The sequence below is a fragment of the Clupea harengus genome, chromosome 12 (assembly GCF_900700415.2).
Source record: "Clupea harengus chromosome 12, Ch_v2.0.2, whole genome shotgun sequence".
Taxonomy (NCBI): Eukaryota; Metazoa; Chordata; class Actinopteri; order Clupeiformes; family Clupeidae; genus Clupea; species Clupea harengus.
Window position 1 is genome coordinate 15,501,514 of NC_045163.1, and position 24,516 is coordinate 15,526,029.

At 45.7% G+C, this 24,516-nt stretch overlaps 1 protein-coding gene across 2 annotated transcripts in view; it reads right to left on the reverse strand.

Annotated features, from left to right (window-relative positions):
- Positions 1-61: 61 nt before the first annotated feature.
- LOC105900159 (M-phase phosphoprotein 9) overlaps positions 62-24,516 on the reverse strand; it is a 34,941-nt gene continuing 10,486 nt past the window's right edge. For both annotated transcript variants that reach the window (XM_031577192.2, XM_031577191.2), the window contains exons 11-24: positions 10,832-10,981; positions 10,205-10,292; positions 7,726-7,941; positions 7,475-7,522; positions 7,317-7,381; positions 7,113-7,208; positions 6,516-6,656; positions 6,016-6,185; positions 5,526-5,792; positions 5,179-5,275; positions 4,020-4,111; positions 3,228-3,433; positions 2,094-2,162; positions 62-1,753 (exon numbers count right to left, since the gene is read on the reverse strand). In XM_031577192.2, the coding sequence (XP_031433052.1) occupies positions 1,652-1,753; positions 2,094-2,162; positions 3,228-3,433; positions 4,020-4,111; positions 5,179-5,275; positions 5,526-5,792; positions 6,016-6,185; positions 6,516-6,656; positions 7,113-7,208; positions 7,317-7,381; positions 7,475-7,522; positions 7,726-7,941; positions 10,205-10,292; positions 10,832-10,981 (1,807 nt within the window). In that variant the 3' untranslated portion in view covers positions 62-1,651. The remainder of the gene's footprint in view (positions 1,754-2,093; positions 2,163-3,227; positions 3,434-4,019; positions 4,112-5,178; positions 5,276-5,525; positions 5,793-6,015; positions 6,186-6,515; positions 6,657-7,112; positions 7,209-7,316; positions 7,382-7,474; positions 7,523-7,725; positions 7,942-10,204; positions 10,293-10,831; positions 10,982-24,516) is intronic.

Consider the following 24,516-nt stretch of genomic DNA (forward strand, 5'->3'; position numbering starts at 1 on the left):
AATTACTTAAGCAGATTGAGAGCAGGAGAGAAACAGCAAAGCATCAGAAATACTGTTCATATTTTATATTCATCTTTAAAGTTTATTTGAGATAAAATCTCGATGTGAGAGTATATATTTCCAACTGGTTTACAGAGTATAGAATTTTTTTTGAATGTATTTGTTTCTTTTTTTTTAAGCAAAGGCTAACAGTGGAGGAAAAAAACCCAGTAAAAGACTGCACAATCATCGTTTTCATGCTTGATCATACGTGGCAGGGGCTGTGTGGTGTGTGTAAACAGTGGGCTCATCTCTTTTGGCATGCCCAGCATGAATGGAGTTACATACAACATCTGTGCGCACCATGTGTTTGTGTGTGTGATCAAATGAAAACTGTGCAAAATAAGATGCACCAAGTCTTTGCTGGTTTTGGTGTTTGCAAGAGGTCAGGAGATATAGATGGGACGGTGGCTCAGTGCTACTCCCTGGGATGGGGTCAGAGTGAAATTTGGAATGACAGTGAGTAAAACATAAAAAAAGGCCTCTACAGAAGTTGTGGTGACTTCAAATCACATACATTACATATCTAATACATTGCAACTGTGAGACATTCATTCAAGTCAGTGACATCAAGGATTTTGAAAAATCTCAATTTAAAAGCATTCTTACAAAGCAACTGAGGAGAAGATGTCAATGTTTAAAAACAAAATAAATAAAACTATGCATTGTATGTAAACATAAATAACAGCAGGGAAACTGCTCAAATTTTTTTCACATGGAATGATTACATCTATGGATCTCCATTCAGATGATACCTCAGAACTTTCTGAAGAGTACTCATATGTAGCTGGAAGACTAAAAAAACTCCAATGCCTTCAACGGTCTGCTTAACTTATGTCGGTCTGGTGAACATCATGGCGAACATCCAATAAATCATCTTCTAATACAGGTCAGTGGGGAAGCTGTAGGCTCTAAGGTGGTCCAGTTAGTGTATAATAGTACACTTACTAAATAGTAAATCTTTCATTTTTGTGCTTGGATTGTTAAATCACTAGGATACCCAAATCCCATCCATACACTGTTTTTTGTTCATTTTCTTTTAAAACATACATCTGAGTAATATGGATTTTAATATGGATGGGGGGGGGCACTTTTATTGCAGGTTTCATGCCTCATGAGTTTAAAGGAAGCAGCCAAGTTCCTCTGCCCATTCTTGGTGTGTTTGAAATACCTAACCGTCACAAAGTTACTCTTTGCTGGACCTCTATTAGTAATAACATTCAGGAGCTACTTTCAGTACTGAGGGCTCATGTGAGTGGAGATCTTGGGCTGGATTTATATTTCTTTGCCATTCAAATGGATCACCAGATACAAAAACTATCTAAATGACCTGAAAGAGGAGTAAAGCATAAAAGTTCATATTTCATGGACATAAAAAAGTAAATGGTTATAAATCTGAATTTTACTAAAATATACTTTACAATTCTCCAATCTTTTTCCCATGTCATAAAATATCCAAAATATATTCTACAGTAATAAAAGTAGAAAATATGTACTTCACATATACACATTGCATTTCGTACAAGGGACAAGGAGTGAGAGACTAAAAATGAACCTGCTTCCTGTGGCTGTGAGAGACTGAATCTTCTTTCTTGAGACCAGAGAGAGGTTGCTATGTGTGAGCAGAGGACCGCAGTATGTTATATCTCTTTAGAGTCATGCGTAAGGATCCCAAGTCACGGTTTACTCGCTCCAGACGGTTTTCTAACGTCACCTGTACAAAAACAATTTTAAATTAATAAAGCGCTGAAACATAATGTGAATTAACTATTGTATATTCTGTAACAAACGAACAAAAGGAATTTCCGTGTCAGAAGTAACCATATCAAAATGTGCCCACTACAGCTAAACAGACCACTTTACTTTACTGTTCTTACAGGTTAACTAGGCTGTATGTCTGGTTATGTCCTAACAGTTTTGCCAAGTACGGAATTCTACTCATATTAAGTATGTCTATAAGAATGAATAGATTTTACATTAAAAAGAACAAACAAAAAAAACAACACATTTATTCTATTTATGTATATTTCAAAGCAGTCTTGTGCAGCCCGTACCTCATCTAACCTGGTCTGCAAGGTGACCCTGCCCCCAGCCCCAGGCATCCTGCTCAGGGCCGCCTCAATCTGGTGGAGAGCGAGACAGAGAAAGAGGGAGAGGACGAGCGCATGAATAAACATGCTGAGCTAAATGTAATGCATTTACACATGAGGCCCATAGGCCACTTCAGGGCACTTGGCTGATGAGGTGAAGCCAGCGTGGCAGCGGTGACCATGACATCAGGGCAGAGGGGCTTTCACTGATCCGGCCCTCTCTACAGGAACAGGAATGAGTGGGACACATACATACACACACACACACACACACACACACAAACCTCTAAAAATAGAATTCATTATCTGGAGCAACATTCGGAACAATAAAGTCCCCGTTATACAACAGGTCACGTTGCGTTGTTGTTGTTGCTGTTGCGCAGGGTGATAGGACCCCACCCCCACCTACCCACAGAGGTCACTGCCAATTAATAAAAGGGTTTAGGCCAAAATCAAAGAGGAATCCTGGCAGGCAGACAGTGCATGCCAGATCGTAACTAGGCCTGCATGCTTGGGATCTGTCAGGTATCATGTTCTACACTGTTCCCTTGTGCTCAACAATCCCCATCATCTAAATTCCCAGTATCTCTGTGGAGGAGATAATCTACCAGCACACAGCATATTCCACAGCTAAAAATAAAGCAGGATTATGAGACTGCCACAATGAGAGCATTTCCACTAATTGTGGAATTGTATGTATGGCAGCTTCAGAGATGACACGATCTATCCACCTTGTGGCTTACATGATGACGGAGGCAGTGGGATTATAGGGGCTATATGAGAAAACAAAGGGTGGAGAGAAAGAGAAGGAACAGACTGATGAACAAAAGAGAGATGAAAAGAAAGAAAGAGAACATGAAGATGAGGACCAATGAACAGTGAGGAAAAGGAGTAGAAGGAATATGGAGACAGACAAACCTGGAAAGGCAATTCAGTGAGAGAAAGACAAAATGAAGACAAAGACAGATACAGGGTAAGGAATATGAAAAGAATGATAGATAGATAGATAGATAGATAAAGAACATGAAAATCAGTGAGAGTGAGAGAGAAATCATATGTATACAGAAGGCCAGTATGAGGAGCTGTGAGAGTAAGGACCTGTTGTTTCTCCTGCGTCAGCTCGTCCAGGAGTCGCTCAGCATCGGCCAGGGACTGCAGCCGTGACTGGTACGACAGCGGTACCTCGTCGGGGAGCTCCAGCACGCAGCTCTCCGTGTCAGCCACGTCACCTCCCTCTGCCTTCCGGTCCTCACACCCCTCAGAGCCAGCTGAGTTATCTGAGCTGTAGCTGCACTGCAGGTCACCTATGGACCGAACAACCCCAACCCTCAAACATTAGCAACTAAATGTACACTTAGGGAAAAAATTACAGTTACTGACATTATAACTGTCCCTATACAAGCGTTTGCCACTGTCTCTGTAGATAAAAACATCCCGAAGGAGTCTTTGCAGCTTGGTGTGAGCCTGATTACTGGTCCCTATGTCCCTGTGCACAGAGGTTTTATCAGCTACAGTTTCTATGAAGTGTCCTTGGGAAATGAGTACTCAAAGCTTAATGATCTAATAAGTACAATGTACTTGAGTCACTACGATGTAATAAGTACAATGTCGCTACAATATATTAAAAACACTTAATTTTAAATGGGACTGGCTTGTCCACTTAAAGAAGTATTTCTGCTGCCAAAAAGTTTCTATCAGCAGTTTTCTAAGCAGCAATCTGCTGCAGGTTCTGTGATGGAGACAGTGACCCCTGCAAAGCTGTGTGAGCTATCTGACACTGTGATGTGCCCACTGCATATGGAGATTAAGGAACACTTGAGATCTTTTCCTAAGACTGTCTGCTATTTGGGATGAAAAGAAAACACAGGATGCAATGTCCCGGTGCAATACCTTCTGTTCTCTCTGGCGCTGTATAATGGAGTCGTTTTCGTGGGCTGGGTTTTTGTGAGGATGAACCTAGACTCCTTCCATCAGATTTAAACCTGAAAACATTGTCAAATATCATTGAAAAGGACTAGGACACTAGGACTATCATCATACTATAAAAGTACTTCATTAAAGTATGATGATATATTTGAAATGTAATGTAAAAAAATAAATACAAATCTACAGTAGAAAAAATTGTATGTACAGTGCCGTCCAGAATTATTGGCACCCTTATTTTATACGAGTGAAAAGGCTGATGAAACGTATTTTTCCTGTCTTAACAGGAACACATTTATAAATTCCATTAGCCCATTACCACAAGAAAAAAAGTCACAGGTGATCACTAAACAAATATTATGCCGAAAAACATGCGTTTCAATGATTATTGGTATGATTGGCATATGATGGTATATGATGATGTCGAAAAGATAGGAAAGGCTTCTTTCTGGGCATACCTTCCAAACAGTTGTTGGAATGAAGGTGGAGGATTTGGAGACATGGTGACCCCCAAGATGCTATTTAACCCTGTCATTCTGAAACTTTGGTGTTTGGAGATTTTTTTTACTTCTCTGACCATCTTTCTCCCTGTGGCCCCTGACAAAATAGTCTTACGTCCTATTCCAGACTGATGATTGCCCTCACTGTTGATATGGGCATTTTAAGTCGAACAGCAATTTTCTTGTATTTTCTTCCACTTCCTGATTCATGCAAATCAACACACTTTTGCCTTATTGCAATGGAATGCTCTTGAATCTTTCTCATGGTGATGGAAGACTAAGATGACTGCTTAAAATGTCTTCTTTTTTTTTTTTTAAACTTAAATTTTACTTTACCTTAATTCAAATGTATTCTTGGGGTGCCAATAAGTGTAACATATGTGACTTTATTTTCACTAATGATTGCTTTATTCTACAGACTAAACTTACCTCAAATAAAGGTCAGTTTTTTTTCTATTTTCAATATAATAGTATAAGATTAATAACTTTTAGCCTTTTCAATCATCTTTCACAAGGCTGCCAATAATTCTGAAGGGAACTGCATATGAGGTGGATGTGTGATGTACAGATATTATAACACTGAAAGTTGGTCATGTGATCCTCTCAGTTGTGCTGTGCTGGAGTACCTGGATGAAGGGTTGCCGAACCCTGTGGAGAAGTTTTCCCTTGGGGAGCGTTTAGGGCTGGACTTTGCAGAGAGCGGCCTAATCAGAGTGTTCCTTGCTGTCAGGACAAAACAGTGACAGTGAACAAAACGGTTACAATTGGTCACTCAAAGAAAGTCTTGATTTGCTGAAAAGACTAAAAGGGAAACCATAAAGTGCTGCATCTCAAGGGACATGATACAAGGTTACATGCTGTCTCATGTTGCTTTGGATAAAACATGCATCTATTTTAACCGGGAATTTCATGGATTTATTAAAAAAAAAAATCTGAACACAAACAATGATCATTGTCATCATAGTGCACATACAAGGTGTGGAGACAGGTAGTGGTCTTTGGGTTCTGGGGGGGGGCAGGGAGGAGGAGCGATGACCATCTGGAGACATGCTTCTCTGGGCCCTTAACAAAGGCCCTCCCCTTCTGTGTGCAGCTCCGCCTCTTTGTTCAGGCACTACTGTGACATCGGCTGCTCCAATTGGCTCAGCCTCTGGCATAGGTGAAGCTGCTCCCCTTAGCTGCACAGACTGGTGTGGCCTGCTGTCAACAAAGCCCACTGTGGGCCTGCACCTTTCTGACCCTACACACACACACACACACACACACACACACACACACACACACACACACACACATACGGACCCATATACACACATGTGCGTGCACACACATACGTCATACAAATGCAGCATACACAGCAATAACCATACACACATACAAGGAGAAACAAAAATGACATCAGAGTACTGCAGACACATTAGTATTCAAAGAAGCACCCGGGTGAATCTGAGTGTATATCTTACTGGAAGACCCACGGCTGCTCTTGGACAGGGCTTTCCCCTCCGTGGCTCTGGTCCCCTCCAGCTCAATCAGGGCCCTCATGACGGGGGTCAGAGCAGCGTCTCTCCTGCCTGTGGTCTGCATCTGAGCCGCCGGGTCAGGCTGGAGCTCACGCACAGGTGGAGACACGCGCCTGTAACACAGAGTCACACTGAATGTCTGGAATTGCTGGGATTCTAAGTATTAGCCACCAAGCTGGAATAATGTCAGCTTCCCTTCTTCCCTTGCACTCAGCAATTCTGTCACTCAAAGATTCTATTGTCTAGGCTCTTAATCACAATTTCAAATTTGAAGTCTGAGGTTTCGCACATCTCAGAGAGGTCATAGACATTGCTAATATATTGTCATCTCTAATCAATTAGCAGTTTGAACCCTGGGAAAACACTATGTGAGACCACTGTACCATAACTACTGTCATCATCACTGTCATGATGTATCATAAGGATTTTAGAAAAGATGCTACCTTTTGTCTGGGACTCCAGTTCTGTCAGGGGGTTGTGTGGGAGCCTGGTCAGCCTGAAAAACTGGGGATTTCCTCATACCCCTGTCCGCGTCATGGTACCTTCTGCTCGGTGACATCAGCAGGTCGGGGTGATGGAACAAACTGTACCGGTTCAGAGAGAGGGGGAATAAATACGTTTCATTCCTTCTGTCAGCTTCAGCCATCAGATGTAGTGTTTGGCGCTCCCCTGAGGTTGGACCGAGAACTGCAGGCTATAGTTATTTGAACGGACATAGTTTGTTACAAAGTTCCTGAAGTTCTGCACATTTGTTGGTCCCAGCTCAGTTTCCATATTCACAAAATGAACATGTGTCTAGCTCTACCAGGCTATGACAAATTCAACTGTAGTAACATTTACAGTGTTTTGATGAATTAAGCAACTGTGGTATACAGTACATATGGGTATTGGTACAGTGGTTGGTGTCCCACTCTTGGTGGAGCCGGATTCAATTCCTGCTCACTGCAGAATGCCTGTGTACGTTGCTTTGGATAAAAGTCACTGCTAAATACAAGGCCTTGACATTTGACCTTTTTAATAATCAGGCAGGAGGGTCTTACCTTATGGACTGGGAGTGAGCATGAGAGGCCATACGCAGCTTTGCTTGGCTCTCGTGCTCCAGCTGCTTCACCTGCGACTCCATCTTACAAATTAACCTGGAAAGACAAAACTGGAGTAAACTCTCTGTCTGATTTGACAATGATTAATGTTTTTGATGTTTTGGCACTTAGGGAACAAAACACGAAAGACAAAAAAACCATCACCTTTTCAGCTCAGAAATCTGCTCATTGGCTTCCAACAGCTTGTTCTCGGTTGAAAATAATTTGTCCTGTTAGAGGAATTGAAAACACAGCAGATGTTTACTGGACAGGAATGGCCTGACCTGAATTTAAAAAGTGTTTATGAAGAGGAATGATTCTACCTTGGCACCATCATGCTCTTTTCTGAGGGATTCATACTCAGTCAGAAGCTAAACAAAGAAACAAGCAAAGTCAGCAAACATGTGTTGCAAGTCGCTTTGGACGAAGCCATCTACCAAATACCGTAACTATAACTATATAACATATAATTCTAGCACCATTACAACCAATATGCTCTCACAGTGCAGTGGTACCCTGGAGGACACCAAATCATGCCTAACCACTAGCCTCCAGTAGAGGGAGAACTACTCACATCCAGCAGCATCTTGTGCTCCTGTTTCCTGTGGGCCTCCTCCATTTCACGCTCCTTGCAGGCGTTCTGTGTATCACCCTCTAGCTGCCTGAGTCGGGTCCTGAGCTTGGCGACCAGCCCGTCCTTCTCCCGGTTGGCGCGGCGACTCTCCTCCAGCCGGTGCTGAACGGCCTGCACAGCGCTACTCGCCACCTCATAACGGTCTGGCCACTCCCGCTACACACACACACACACACACATAACACACAAATATCTGTGTATGCATACTCACATAAATAATTATCCTTAAGGTTGCTGAAATAGTACTTGGTGGCACCTAGTGACTGTGGGTGTCTACTTGGTTCCAGTGAGCGAATGAGTGACTGTATATACAGTACATGTGTATCTACTCTGTACTGCATAAGTGCCCCATCCAGTGCACGTGTTTATGTATCCATGTATGTGCGTAAGACAGAGTATGTGTCGGTGACGTGTTCCTACAACACTAGATGTTAGTTCGACCCTCTGATGCATGTGTGTGTGTGTGTCTGTGTGATTTATAGAAGCTGAAAAGGTGATATATTATATACATCTCTTATCTTCACTCTAGGTACTTTTTATTATAAGTGTGTAGGTACACCTGGAATGTTCCATTGTGTTTGACTTCAATCAGTAACTTGTCTATGGGTTCCCCCGGAAACTACGTCAGGCTTTACCTATCATAAAGTGTAACCTGACGCAATGTTAGCCACGCCCCCTTTAGCTTGAACAATAGCCGCATCTCCCCAGATGTTCTCTCTCTTCCTCCCGGCCTCGACCGAGGAGCACCGTTTTGACCTCTTCACCTCCAACACCGCGTGAGCACACCGTCAACCGGTGAACAACCAACTCTCTTTTTGTTCTCACTTCTTACGGCCGACACACGCCTAAGATCTCTCAGTCAACGAACTGCTCAGTGAGACGAAGTAAATTTAGCGAAAGCAGCTAACATTAGACCTGCTAGCTAACTCTACAGAAGGCAACTGCAACGTTCTGAGCGATCAAATCCTCCGACCTAAACTGCAGTAAAACAGAGACATCACAGCAAGGACAACTTTCTCCAGCTACGGACGGCATCATCTCTTCTCTGCCTTATCAACATCGGACTCGCCAGCACGACCCCTTTCATAAAGGACTGGTAACTCTGACATTAACTGGGCATTTAGCTATCCTAGCTATTCACAACCTGGCTAAGCATAAGACTGTTTACATGCCATTGTTCATGTGTTTCATATGTTTTGTTTACTGAACGTAACTGTTTATATATTTTCATTGTTAGTTGGTAGTTGGTTTCGCCACACCATCTGGGTTATCGTTAGGATTGCTTCTCAGACACATCGGGTCTTGCATGCATCACTAACCATTTCCCTCTTTTCTAACATGGCATCTTAATCGCGCACGATTACATACACATTGGCCTTCACATAGCCACACACGCGAAGAGAATACTCGAACTTCGCGCTGCATATAGACTCGCCCTTGTTCACATCACATGTATGTTCGCGTACGTGCACACACATGCACGCGGAACTACGGTGATCAAACAAAGGAACATTCTTTCGGGCGCGCTCCTAACAGCGCAACCCCGAGCTCACAAGCTCACACACATACACATATTCCTTCAATTCATTGGTTAGTTACATTTAGCTAGATTACATATTGTGTGTTATTTTCTTATCATTGTGTAAATAAATACTTTGATTATATAGGCTGGTTTATTTAATGTTGCACAAGAATGGACGTTGCCAACCTCTTCTATTCAGAATTCTAATGACCTTCAACTATACTATTAGTAAGGTAACTTTGGTTGTAGTTATTAATTTAATTATTAATCAGAGTTCCAAATTGATAGTATAATATATTTTATGAGACTGATATATTTAACGAGACTGATTTGTGGATTATCATTATTTTGACCACGTGGAGGACACTACACTTGTGTGGCGCCCCCTAGGTGTTCCACTTAATTGATCTGCCTTTGTGTTATGGTTGATGCCTGTCCAATCGGCTGAGATTACCAACATATTGTTGCTGTTGCAAGGACAGCACCAGTGTGTCTTGGTGGCCCTCGCAAAGACGGTATCACAATTTACACACAATTGCACCCACATTCACCCGGCTCCTGCTCACAGGGTAAGTTAACTACATAGTCTGGTACTCCCCTGTGAGGCTGGTACCAATTTCACCTACAAGTGTTAGGACAAAATGGTATAGCAACCACCGTGCATCGAGGGGGGAAACGGAAACGAAGCTGATTTTACCTGCAACTCCATTTCATTTAAATGTTTGTGATTTTATTGTTTTAATTTGTATATCTATTTCACTGCTAGTTTTAGTTAACAATAATAACCCTGGTGTGTGTGTGTGTGTGTGTGTGTGTGTGTGTGTGTGTGTGTGTGTGTGTGTGTGTGTGTGTGTGTGTGTGTGTGTGTGTGTGTGTGTGTGTGTGATCCTACTGTACCAGTTGTCTCTCCAGGTGCTGGTTCTGTTCCTCTAGCTCCCTGATGCGGCGGCTCGCCTCGCTCAGTGCTCGGTCCAAGTGATCACACCTGATGGAAAACAGCCAATCACAGCTCAGAGTCCAGTGTATGTACACATGGAAAGACTTTGATTTGTTACCATGATGTAAATCAAATTGTGATTTTAAATGAGAAACACAAAGACATAGATACAAATGTTGTGTGTTCAGTTACATAAAGTTCAACTGAAAGACAATCTCTACCTTTATTTCAGAAATTCACAAACAGTTAAAGGTTAACAGTTAAAACCCAGGTCAACTGCTTGGAAGGCAGCAATGCTGACCACTGTTCCATCAACATACTCCCAGTATGTCAGACAGATTCTCAATCCTATAACACATCTGACAGACCAGATATGTGTCAGAAAACACCTCTGGAAGAGCTTGCGTGTAAGAGAGGATGTAAAACATGGGGTAAGACTGCATGTAGGTGTGACTGTGTGTGACTGTGTGTGTGTGACTGTGTGTGTGTGTGACTATGTGTGTGTGTGACTATGTGTGTGTGACTATGTGTGTGTGACTGTGTGTGTGACTGTGTGTGTGACTGTGTGTGTGTGTGTATATCCTCACCTCTCTTGGAGGATCTGGTTGCTCTTGTCCATGTCCCGTGGCAGGTGGACCAGATTCAGCTTCTCTTTCAAAGAGGTGATCTCTGACTCGTAGTACGCCCGCATGTCCGCTACGTGTCTTGCATGCTTCTCCCGCAGGTTCTGCCTCATTCTACACGCAGACACACACACAGACACACACAGACACAGACACACAGACACAGACACACACACAGACAGACAGGCGCTGAGAGGACAATAATATGCTCTATGCCATGTTAGTTCTATTTCGTTTCTCCTGACCGCCAGAGGCGGTGCTTACAGCACTGGATTTCCATCGCACGTACGTGCAGGTCGAGTGTTAATACCAACAAAGTCACCTGTGACCTGGGTGACGTCGTCAATGTGCGCTAGCACAAAAGGCCGTCCCACCCAGCAAGCGACCTCTTGCATCTTCTCGCGAAAGCAGATCGACATTTGTGATTCAAGGAAGACGCTAGTAGTTTTGTTACCCATTGTGGTCGGGGCAGTGGATATTCACCCTCCGAGAAACTGCGTTATTCGAAGTTGTTTTTTGTTCGCATCAAAGCGGGTAAGCTAACTGGTTGTTTTTCTTACTTGAAGTGTAGCCTGGACCGGAGCGGCCCCGCTCACTCGGCACAGGTGGAAATAACCCAGCTGAACGGTGTTCTCGCCGGTTTTCTCTGGATGTAGTGTCCTTAGTATCTTCAGTTACCCGGCAGGCTACGGCCATATTAGACGAACGTTGATGGACAGAGCTAGACTTAGCTTAACAGCTAAGTTTACAGCACCGGAGTTTGTAAGGTAGGTAAACTTGTTATTGTAAGTTTTGTTTGTGACAGCCGCTGTGGAGTGTGCTCGCTCCACTGCTGCAGTAGCCTGGTTTGACACGGCTTTTTCATTTCGGAGTGTGTCTCGCTCGGTGATTAAATAAAAACTCTATTACGGATTTTTTGTTTTGTTAAGTTAGCGGTGGTTGAAACCACCGTTGGATAGCACGGAGCCTGAGGGTACTCGCTCTGTAGCCTGGTTTAACATATTTTGTTTTTCATTCGGAGTGTGTCTCGCTCTGTTACTAAATTAATATTCTGTTACGGATCTTTTTGTTTAAGTTAGCGGCGGTGGGGAACCACCGTCGGATTATACGGAGCCTGAGTGTACTCACTCTTGTAGCATGGGTTAACACGTTTGTTTTCATTTCGGAGTGTGTCTCGCTCTGTGAAGAAGTTAAGACTCCTTTATGAGTCTTTTGGCTTAAGATAGCATCGGTTGGGAAGAGACGACCGTCTGTTCACACCGGACCTGAGTGTACCCGCTCTCGGTCTCATTGCTAGAGCAGAGCAGGGGTGTACACGCCCTCACGTGCCTGCTAGCCCGCTAGCCTTTGAAGGCAGCCCCATCGGGCTTATACTAGTCTGGCTAAGTGCTTCTCGCCAGAACTAGCAGTACAGGGCAAGATGTTGACCATCTGTGCTAGCTGCCGGGCCCCTCTCGAGCCAGAGGATGGCCATATGGAGTGCCCCGCCTGTCTGGGCGTTGAGCATCTGAGACAGGGGCTAACAGAGTTTGCCTGCATGAGTTGTAACTGCCTAAGCCTGACAGCTCGGGCAGCTAGGTTAGTGGAGGTGGAGACAGGCACTGCACAGCCCCATGAACGGGCACACGAGAGAGTGCTACGGCCGACTAAGCGCCGTAGTACTACACGGCAGACCACCGTTAAGGCAAAGAGGAAGAAGAGTGGACTGGCACAGAAGGTGGACTCAGTGACCACAGAGTTGGAGAGTATTAAGGCGCTGTTGGCCAATTTGCAGCCTCCAACACACACAGGGCAGGGTGGTAGCGTACACGCTCGAACCCCATCAGCCGATCAGGCGGAGCGGTCACCACCGACGCGGTCACCAGTAAGGAGTGCCCAGGAGCTAGATACACTCTCCACAAGGGCATCGAAGAGTTTGGACATGGGACAGGGGGACGAGGCCGAGTCGTACGAGTCAGCCCCCCACGACTCTCAGACCAGCTCCCAGGGTACAGCCCGGCACGTTTGGGGCTGGACCCGGTCCCTGTGGCGGTGCCCCCCCAGAATGCGTTTTTTAGAACCGCGGTACAGCAGACTGCCTTTGCGGTCCCACCCTCAGCTCCGTACATTGAGGAGCTGCAGAGGTGCTGGGCAGGCCCCAGACAATTTTCCCACCTCCCCACCAACTGCAGGGTCCTGTCGGCCATGCAGGGTGCGTCCACCTATGGGCTTGAAAGGATGCCTAATGTGGAGCCGTCGGTGGCGGCCTTAATACTGTCCCCCGATGAGGCGCTTAGGCCCCATGCTCGCTGCCCCCGCCCACAATGCCGGCTGACAGACGACCTCATTGTGAGGTGTTATGATGCAGCCGCTCGTACGGCACGCATCGGGAATTCAATGTCCCACTTAATGCTGGCTCTCACCCAGACACTGCAGGGCACAGGGGATGCGTCGGCGTCCCAGGGGATGTGTGACTCCTCGCTACAGGCGTTTGCCTTTATGTCGAGAGAGCTCGGTAGGCTAATGTCGTATTTTACTTTAGCCCGTCGCCAGATATGGGTGGCCCAATCCCCCCTAGCCGAGCCAGGCAGGAGGGCACTACGTTCTCTCCCGGTGGTCCCCGGGGAGTTGTTTGGTCAGGCTGCACAGCAGGCCCTGGAGCGCAGTGTGCAGGTCATACAGGCCAGGCAGCAGTTTGCGAGCCTTCGTCGGGAGAGCTAGACTAGACGCAGGCCCCCACCACTAAGAGCTGAGGCACCCGCACAGTCAGCCAGCCGCGGACACGGCAGTCAGAGAGGTTTCGCCAGTCAGACAGATCTCGCCCAGCCCCCGCCACCCGCACACGTCACCCTACACAGGGCGCCCAAGCCACGGCCCGTTACCCCTCTAGGGACCGGAAGGGGGAGAAGGGGGCAGGCAGGGACAGCAGTACACCGGCGGTCGGCCGCTTCTCCAGCCAACATCTCAGGCGCTGGGAAGCGGTGACATCGGACCCCTGGGTACTGGCAACCCTGTCTCAGGGTTACAGTATCCAATTTCAAGGCCGACCGCCAAAGTTCCGTGGGGTCAAGACCACCACCGTCACCAACCCGGGGAAGGCCCTAGCCCTACGTCAGGAGATCGGCGCTCTCCTACAAAAAGAGGCCATCGAACAGCTCGACGCGCCTACACACGAAGGTGGGTTCTACTCAACATATTTCATAATTCTCAAGAAGGATGGCGGGCTCCGCCCCATTCTAGATCTCAGACACTTAAATACTCATCTCAAGACACTGAGGTTCCATATGCTGCGCACCAAGGAGGTTCTGCACAGCATTCGGGAGAACGATTGGTTCACGACCATCGACTTGAAGGACGCTTCCTTCCACGTCCCAATCGCACCACACCACAGGCAATTCCTCAGGTTCGCCTTCAAGGGTCGGGCGTACCAATTTCGGGTACTACCGTTTGGAATAGCTCTGGCACCCCGGGTGTTCACCAGGTGCGTTGCAGCTGCTCTGGCTCCACTGTAGGCCCAGGGAATGCGCATTTTGCCCTACCTGGACGACTGGCTTTTCTGCTCCCAGTCGGAGGTACAGGCCCGCAGCGATGTTGCCGCGTTGATGGCGCATGTCACGGGTCTAGGGCTCAGACTGAACCTCAGAAAGAGTTCCCTAGTTCCCCGTCAGCAGACTGGGTTCTTGGGCATGGCCATCGATTCGCAGGCGATGAGGGCTGTCCCCTCTCAACAGCGGGTCGACGGAATCCAGCAGCTCGTGGCGCGCTTCAGAGGACACAGGGCTCTGACCCTGAGATCCTTCCAACGCCTACTGGGGATGCTAATATCAGCCGCATCCCTGATCCCACTAGGCCTCCTGGCGCTGAGGCCTTTCCAAATCTGGCTAAACAGCCTGGGCCTTCATCACGTGTGACACAGACACAGACTGGTGAGGGTTACCACCAGCTGCAGGAGGTTCCTCCATCCTTGGAGGAGGAGGAAGTACCTGACCCAGGGAGTTCCGTTGGGCGCTATTCCTTCCCGGAGGGAGTTGGTGACCACGGACGCTTCCCAGATAGGGTGGCAGTGTCAGGCGGCCAGAGGTCGTTGGAGCCCCCAGCAGAAGCGGCAGCACATAAATGTGCTAGAGCTTCGGGCGGTGCTGCTGGCTCTAAGGCACTTCCTCCCTGCGCTAGTAGGGAGGCATGTGCTGGTCAGGTCGGACAATATGTCAGCGGTGTATTATATCAACCACCAGGGAGGCACCAGATCTCTGCAGTGCTTAGGGGTTGCCCAGCAGCTCTTGCAGGAGACCCATCAGCACCTATTGAGCCCGAGGGCTATGGGGAGAGTATGGTTCCCCAGGTTGCTCCAGCTGTTGTACAGGAGACCCTGGTGCCTCCCAGTGAGGAGGGATCTACTATCGCAGCTGGGCGGCCAGATCTGGCATCCAGATCCGTCTCGGCTACAGCTCTGGGTCTGGCCCCTGAGGGGCCGGACCCACTGCTAGGACTTTGTGAGCAGGCGGTGGTATTCACCATTAACAGCTGCAAGCACCCTCCACCAATGCCCTCTATGCTAACAGGTGGAAAATATTCACGGAATGGTGCCAGGCACGGGGACAGAAGCCAGCACACTGCCCCCTGCCAGCGGTACTACAGTTCTTGCAGTCACTCCTTGATCGGGGGCTCACGCCCTCCACCATCAGGGTATATGCTGCTGCCATCTCCGCAGGGCACGTTCGGATAGAAGGCAGAACTATCGGGTCCCATACCCTGGTGACTTGGTTCCTCAAGGGGGCTCTTCGACTGAGACCCCCACAGCGGAGGCAGGTGCCCCAGTGGGATCTCCTCCTGGTGCTACGAGCACTCTGTGCAGCCCCGTTTGAGCCTTTACAGACGACGGAGCTCAGCTGGCTTTCAATGAAGACCGCTTTTCTTCTAGCCATTACATCAACAAGGCGAGTAGGGGAGTTACACGCCTTGTCAGTAAGCACAGATTGCCTGCAGTGTCATCCTGAAGGCAAAGGGGTCACCCTGTGGCCGAACCCCGCCTTCCTCCCAAAGACCCTTTCCTCCACATTTTCCAACCAGCCCCTCAGCCTGGCAGCTTTCGAGTCCACCCTGGCGGAAGAACAGGGCCTGAGTGCAGAACTGTTGTGTCCAGTGCGCGCCCTAAGGACTTACGTCGCAAGAACAGCAGCTTGCCGTCAGTCAGACGCATTGTTTGTCTGCCACACAGGGCCAAGAAGGGGTCAAGCACTATCCAGACAGAGGCTCTCTAAGTGGATTGCAGAGACGATCCAACAGGCCTACAGGCACAGTGGCTCCCCAGCCCCTCAGCAGGTCCGAGCCCACTCCACGAGGAGTGTGGCGACTTCATGGGCGTCTCTGAGGGGGGTTCCCCTCAGTGACATCTGCAAGGCAGCCTCCTGGGCATCAGGCTGCACTTTTACTAGGTTTTACAGGGTGAATGTGGTGTCCCATAACCCGGTCGCGGCAGCGATACTCCCTACGCCGTTACGGCATCTCTAGAAGCTGGTAGGCACTCCTCATGACTTTGTTGGTATTAGTCATCCAGTGCTTTAAGCACCGCCTCTGGCGGTCAGGAGAAACGAAATAGAACGGTTACGTATGTAACCACGGTTCTATGAGTTTCGGATGACCGCCAGACCTTGGCAGTCACTCAGAGTTTGCACGAGAAGATTGCCAAGAGGTCGCTTGCTGGGTGGGACGGCCTTTTGTGCTAGCGCACATTGACGACGTCACCCAGGTCACAGGTGACTTTGTTGGTATTAACACTCGACCTGCACGTACGTGCGATGGAAATCCAGTGCTGTAAGCCATACGCTTTTCATATTCAGCAAATTGCACACATTGTCCTGGCTCTGTAAATGGGAAACAAACAAAGTGGCACAGACCAATCAAAATACTCCTCAACTACTAGCCAATCAACGCGTCGCTTTTTGAGCATGGACGGGCTCAAATATCGAAAACCCTTTAGCAGAATCGCAGACTTACCTTTAACAAGACCTGAGAATGCAATTTAAAATTAAACAGTCATGCTAAGTGCAGCTCAGATTTATCAGTACACCTACTTAGCCCAGGAGCAAGTCATGTATGGTCATAAATATTACGGTTCTTCCTAATGTATGGTACAGGCCTTTTTAATTTTGGTGTCATAATGACTTAAATAATGTCTGGTTGGGTTATTAAAGGTTTAAATGTGTGCATGTTTGTCTTGTCATTGTCTATATGTCCGGTAGGTGAGAGGTGAGCCAACAATCAAATGGGGTCATAATTCAGAAATGATGAGTGATGGAATCATTCTTGACTACATTCTCCACTTCTTTTTTGGAGGAATATGAGACCTCATGGAGTGGCTGTATGCGACTCTGTATATAAATGTAATAAAGCATTAAGGAATAGATGACATTAAGCTGGTGTTGATGAAACCTGACATCCAATTAAGAATAAAACGTAACGATTGGGAACGATAATTTCTGTGTCTTTGACTTACCGATCACTTCACTTCAGGTTCAAATAAGCTCTGTTTAACTTGAACATTTCGCAATAAACAAAGCCTTTGCCGTTTTAACTATGGAACCATTGTAAACAAAAAATATAAAAACTATTACATCAACAACCAATGACCACCAATAAACACTAGACAGACAAGAGTATACTGTCTCTAGGACCACCTTCAATCAACTTGATTATTACACAATTTAACACAAATGACCAAAAACAGTTTGGCATCTGAAATCGTCGCCTCGACATACTGCAGTACTATTTTCAACAACCGACTTTCTACATCACCACAGTACTGAAGCGGCTCTTAAAAGGTTTAAATGATACAGGGGTGAATACTGATTCAGGTAAAATAACAGTTCTGGTTTTACACTTTTTACACTGTGGATCATAGAATATTACCAGAAAATTGGGAAGGACGTTCCGGGGCCGTCCTTAATTGGTTCAGGTCTTATTTAGAAGGCCGGAGTTACTTTGTCACCATTGCCAGTTATGAGGCTGGCAATAACATAAGGAACCCCAGGGATCACTTCTCGGACCTGTTCTGTTCAATCTCTAAATGCTGCCATTGGGCCAAATTCTACAGAACAACAACATTGATTACCATAGTTATGAAGATGATACAAAGATATCTCCTGCGCTCACACCAGATGGCTACAGCCTAATAGACCCACTGTGTCAATGTTTAGAGCAAGTAAGTAACTGGATGAGCCAAAACTTTCTTCAGTTAAATAAGGACAAAATAGAGATTATTTGGTTTGGCAATAAAGACTATTATAGAGAATTAGTATCTGAAATACCAGCCATATCAAAGCATTCACCAAAACAGCCTTCTATCATCTTAAAAATGTACCCAGAATCAAGAGTTTGGTGCCCCAAAAAGACCAAGCGAAGCTTATCCATGTTTTTATCTACAGTAGGGTAAAATGCCTCATCTGTACTGGACTTTATCAACACCAACATCAACAGTGTCACCACCCTCAAACAAATCACCACATTGCCTAATCAGAAGCCTTGGATGAAAAGGGAGGTCTGCCTTTTGCTGAAGGCACGCGATATTGCTTTCAGATCAGGTGTCACCCAGGCCTACAGTTCATCCAGGGCCGACCTGAAGAGGGGCATCAAAAAGGCCAAGCACAGCTACAAGCTAAAGATTGAGGAGCACTTCAAAAACAACTCAGACCCCCGACGCATGTGGCAAGGCATCCAGGCCATAACGGACTATAAACCCACCAACACCTCCCCCCAAACCGGCGAAGCATCATTCCCTGATGAGCTTAACAGCTTTTATGCACGCTTTGACAGGGACAACCAGGAGGCGGCCATCAAGACTGACAACCAACCCCTCACATTGTCCTCCACCGACGTATGTGCTGCACTGAGCAGGACTAATGCACGAAAGGCTGCTGGCCCTGATGGCATCCCTGGACGGGTGCTCAGGGTCACTGGCCCAAGCAGCTGTCCCCACCTGCTTCAAAACCACCATCGTGCCGGTGCCAAAGCCCTCCAAGGTAGCGAGCCTTAATGACTTTCGCCCAGTTGCACTTCGAGAGGCTGGTCCTGGCTCATCTCAAAACATGTCTACCACCCACACTGGACCCCCTCCAATTCACCTACCGCCAGAATAGGAGCACAGAGGATGCCATCTCCCCGGCACTACACTCCGCCCTTTCCCACCTGGACAATAGTAACACATACGCAAGACTGATCACAAAACTCAGTGATCTGGGCATCAACACCTCCCTCAGTAACTGGATTCTGGACTTCCTAACCGACAGACCTCAGTCTGTCAGGTTAGACAACAACACCTCCTCAACCCTCACTGGTGTCCCACAGGAATGCGTGCTGAGCCCTCTCCTCTACTCCCTCTTCATCTACGACTGCACAGCTGTACATGGTTCTAATACCATTGTAAAGTTTGCAGACGACACAACGGTGATTGGCCTCATCAACAACAACGATGAGTCGGCCTACAGGGAAGAGGTCCAGCACCTGGCAGTGTGGTGTGCTAACAACAACCTGGCTCTCAACACCATGAAAACCAAGGAGCTAATTGTGGACTTCAGGAGGACCAAAGGTGGCGCACACACCCCGATCTGTATCAACGGGACGGAGGTGGAGCGTGTCGCCAGCTTTAAATTCCTGGGTGTCCACATCTCCAAAGACCTCTCTTGGACCCTCAACACCTCAACCTTAGTCAAGAAGGCTCACCAGCGTCTCTTCTTCCTGAGGAGATTGAAGAAGGCAAATCTGTCTCCTCAGATTCTGGTGAACTTCTACCGCTGCACCATTGAGAGCATCCTCACCAACTGCATCTCAGTCTGGTATGGCGGCTGCTCTGTTGCGGACCGCAAAACTCTCCAGAGGGTAGTGAAAACAGATGTCTGCGGAAAGCGCGCAGCATCGAGAAGGACAGCTCCCATCCCAACCACAGACTGTTTGCCCTCCTCCCCTCAGGGAGGCGCTACAGGGTCCTCCGTTCCCGGACCAGCAGGCTCAGGAACAGCTTCTTCCCTGCGGCTGTCACCCTGCATCACGGTGATAGCCCCCTTTGGCTACCCCCTCACATTCCTTCCTACAGTGACTGTATTCCCCCCTCTACCCTGGCCTGACTGCCACACACCTCCCCCAGCCACTGAACATTTGCACTAAAACTGTTCATTTGTTTATATCTATTTATTTGAAATTGTTGTCCATATCCATTTTCACCGTATTTATATCTTATCATGTCTCCTACCTCATTTATAACTTCTACTGCCACTTTCACCTGTACTTCACCTGCACTTTACATATATCTATATCACATCTGCACTAATCACCATTATTGCTGCTTACTGTTCATATCACTTATATCTTATACCTTACTGTATATATTCTATGTATCTATTTTTTATATTACCACTTTGCACATACTCTGCACTCTTCTGATTTTGCACTTCTGGTTAGATGCTAACTGCATTTCGTTGCCTCAGTACTTGCACTCTGTGCAATGACAATAAAGTTGAATCTAATCTAATCTAATCTAATCTAATCTAAAACTACGGTAATGGTCTCCTAACTGGACTCCCAAAAAGACCAGAAACTCTTTACACTGGCTTCCAGTTAGTTACAGAATAGATTTTTTTTTAAAGTGCTACTACTAGTCTATAAATCACTGAATGGTTTAGGCCCCCGAATACATCTCTGATCTATTAAAGAACATCAGCAAAGTAGGGCTCTTAGATCCATGGACTCAGGTCAGCAAGTAGAACCCAGAGTCCAAACTAAACATGGTGAAGCAGCATTTAGCCGGTATGCTGCATGCAACTTCAACAAACTGCCAGGAGGTCTTTGCCCCAAAGGAAGCAATTTTTAGCAAAGGAAGCATTTCACTTTTCATGCCTATGAATGAGCTTCAAAACTGGCACTCTATTCTTACTGCGCTTTAATTCTGGGAGCAGACCTCTGGTCACTCCCGACGGAGAAGTGACGTCTTGGACTTGTTCGGTGTTCCGAAAGAAATCAACATGCAGTCAGGGCTATTTCCACAATTTTTTTTATTGTACTTTATGAACTTTGTGATTTCTTTTAGTTATCATGTATTTCTTATTATATTACTGTCTTTTATGGTTAAGCCTCTGTGTATGAAATGTGCCATATGCTTGCCTTGCTATACATTGCTGCGAGCTTATTGAATGCAAAGAGCTCACAAAACAACCTCAGGATTTCCTTAAGACAAGCAAAGAAAGCTGTGGCCCAGGCAAAAAACCAGGAAGAAGTTATAGTTAATTACGAGAAACTCTATCCCACAGGGGGAGGAGTCACTTCCTGTGGGTACAAGAGATGAGGTCATATCAGCAGCAGGTGAATAGTTTAAACTGATGAAGAACAGAAAGAACCACAACAACAGGTAGGGGAATAGTCTGCATTATCTGCATTGATAACTTCGTCTTGTACTACAAATTCTGGCAGCAATCTCTATTCATGGGTTACGGTTGGTCCGTTTACATGTACAGATTGTTTGGTGGTTACTTCGATACACCATCATGAATACATTTCACCACTATTAATGCAAAAGCTTATTTGCACTATGACACTAAAACAAATACTGTAACACTATAATATCTCCGTAATATTGAGACATAACATTAAGGCTACAAAATTTCTGCTGTGTCAAATTCGTGTTTAAAGTAATTTATATCTGTCAACCTGCAACGTTGAAGTAGCAGTGATAGAAGTCCACTAACATGCTCTTCAGTTACTTTTTTCAAATTGAAATCGGACAGTGATTTTGATGTAATATTTTTCATATATATTATTATGGCTATAGCCCATCGCTACAAACATATGAAGGTGAAGCAGAAGTCTTTTGATGAACTGAGGCAGAAGGACCCAAAGGCCACGTTCACTAATACCAAGCATATTTCTCTGTTTTCTGAACAAAGAGGAAATGGCAATGGCTCTCTATATCTACACCTCAGTTGTAAGGCTGTATGATGAGTGGCTCAAGGAAGGAGGTATGTGCAACTAGAAAGACATATCAGATAAAGATAAATATATAGAAAGCTGTGTTCCTGTGGCCCAACCGGTTGATCACCTGCTTGAGCAAGTTGCTAAAAAACAAGTTTATGTGTTTAATACCCAAAGAGCCCAAACTCTGATGAAAATGTACATCTGAACTGTACTATCAGTCTCTCTAGATATCTGCTAAATGAATAAACGTACATGTAAAACCAGTTTCTCTTCCTCTTCTTCTCCAAAGATCTGCGCGTTGAAGACTGGCTGCTAATGTCATCACCAGTCCCACAGACCTTCATCATTGCAGCGTACCTCTATTTTGTCAAATCTTTGGGCCCACAGCTAATGGAGAACCGCAGACCCTTTGAGCTCAGAAAAGTCATGATTGTCTACAATTTCTGCATCAGTTCCTTCTGTTTGTATATGTTCTGTGAGGTTAGTTGCTAAAATGTAATTAAAATATCTTTATTTAGCTTTTAGGTCAATGCTCCTAATGTCTCCTGCTTTTCGCTCTTCATTTCTTCTAGTTTCTGATGTCTGGTTGGGCTAATGGATATTCTTACCAATGTGACCTTGTTGACTATTCCAACTCTCCCCTAGCTCTTCGGGTAAGAAAGATATTTTAGCTTTTAGTAATTAATATAATCTAAATTGACAGAATATTAAAAAAAAAACACTTTTGTAAATTGTATGTATGTCTCCTCTGCTTTAGATGGCATGGACTTGCTGGCTGTACTACTTCTCCAAGTATATTGAAATGTTGGACACTGTGAGTTTTTTTCTTTCCCTCTGTAAACGGCATTTCATTCATACAAATACTAGCTGTTATGCTGCATGCAACTTCAACAAACTGCCAGAAGGTCATCAAGTACTGTGCTTTAAAAAATATATATATTCCTGGTAGATTTTCTTTTTGCTCCGGAAAAAAACGTCCCAGCTCACATTCCTTCACATCTACCATCACGTTGTGGCGGTATACACCGTGTGGTTTATGGTCAAGTTTGCTGCAGGTAATTTCCCCCTCCACATTTAACCAACCTAACACATAACCTTCCTAAGCATTAATACTGGATGTTAAAGAAACAATTTCACACTGTCTGCCTTTCTCCAGGTGGCATGAGCACCTTCCAAGCCCTGGTGAACTCTGCTGTGCACGTCATCATGTACTCCTACTATGCCCTTGCTGCCCTGGGACCTGCCTACCAGAAGTACCTGTGGTGGAAGAAGTACCTGACCACCATTCAGCTGGTATGTTCACTTTGCAGTTCAATTTCAATAGCTACAGGTGGTTAAATATGGATCAATTTACTGGGGCCAAATGTACAAAATCTGTCTCCTCTCTCTTTCACAGACTCAGTTTGTAATGGTGATCATACACATCAGCCAACTCTTCTTCATGAAAGACTGCCACTACCAGTTCCCTTCGATCCTGTACATTATCTACCTGTTGGAAATTGTCTTCCTGTTGCTGTTTCTTGACTTCTACTACCATGCCTACATCAAGGTCAAGAAAATGCCAAAGGTTGCAGTCGTGTAGAACATGGGTGTCAAGCACAAGATGCAAGAGCAGAAACCAAACTGTGTTAAATGTGGTTTAGTTAGGAATGTGCAGGATGAGCCAACAGACTACGCACGTTTGGCTGGAGAGCTAATATTCCTTGCAGGGTGTGGTGCAGGAAACCACTGCACAGACAGGGAAATACCCCTACGAATATCCAACCGAAAGGAAAGTCAGAAGACAATTGGGGAAAAACTAAATGCCATGGTCGAAGAGGTAAAATGAGCAAACATAAATTATTATTATGAAGTAAATTATATGCAATAGTGGTGAATTCTACATTTCGTCACCCGCTTATATGTAACAAAGTGGAGGCTCTTTTGGTGGACTTGGTGCCCTACACCAACAGAGAGCTTGCTTTCCCTTTCGTTACAACTGCTTTGCATGTAGTCAAAGTCAAAGTGTTTGTCACATGCACCAAATTGCTTCAGTGCACCGAAATTCTTATGACTTGGCAGGCAACATCTACGCAGTAGACGGCATACAAGATAAAAGGCGGGTGGGTATTAGAGGGGGGGGGGGGATACCTTCTGTACATGTGCTTCCTCAAGGGCTGCACTCTGTCAGAAATGTTTGTGGTTCTGTTGTCTATATGAAGGACTGCCATAGTCAGCACACCTGTAGGGCATTCATGTTGTATGTTGTATATTTATGGTGTCTTAGACAATGAAAACATCCATATGGGAGCTGTTTCTCACTAATCCTTTTTTGTTGTTGCTGCTGTAATCAAAGTCACTTCAAATTTTTACGGTCTGGTTTCCTGGAACAATCCAGTATGTTATCTTAGATTTTGACACTATTTATGGAATCTGACAGGACTGGACTGACAGGACTTGTTTTGCAGTTCCACACATACAAATGGTTTTCCAGTTCTAAGATGACTACCTTGATTTGAATTTTCATTCGTTGACATTCCTGAATTCTATACCAAAGCAGACCACCTTTTACACGATAATTATGATTTCACTTGCTCTCTACTTCAGCCCTTCTTGTTCCACTTCTCACTGTTGTTTCTTATATGATTACGGGTCTGAATGGTGGACCCGTTGAGTGTAATTGAGCCTGTATGTTCTAGTCAGAGAGTGCACTGTGACAAACAGTGTATTGT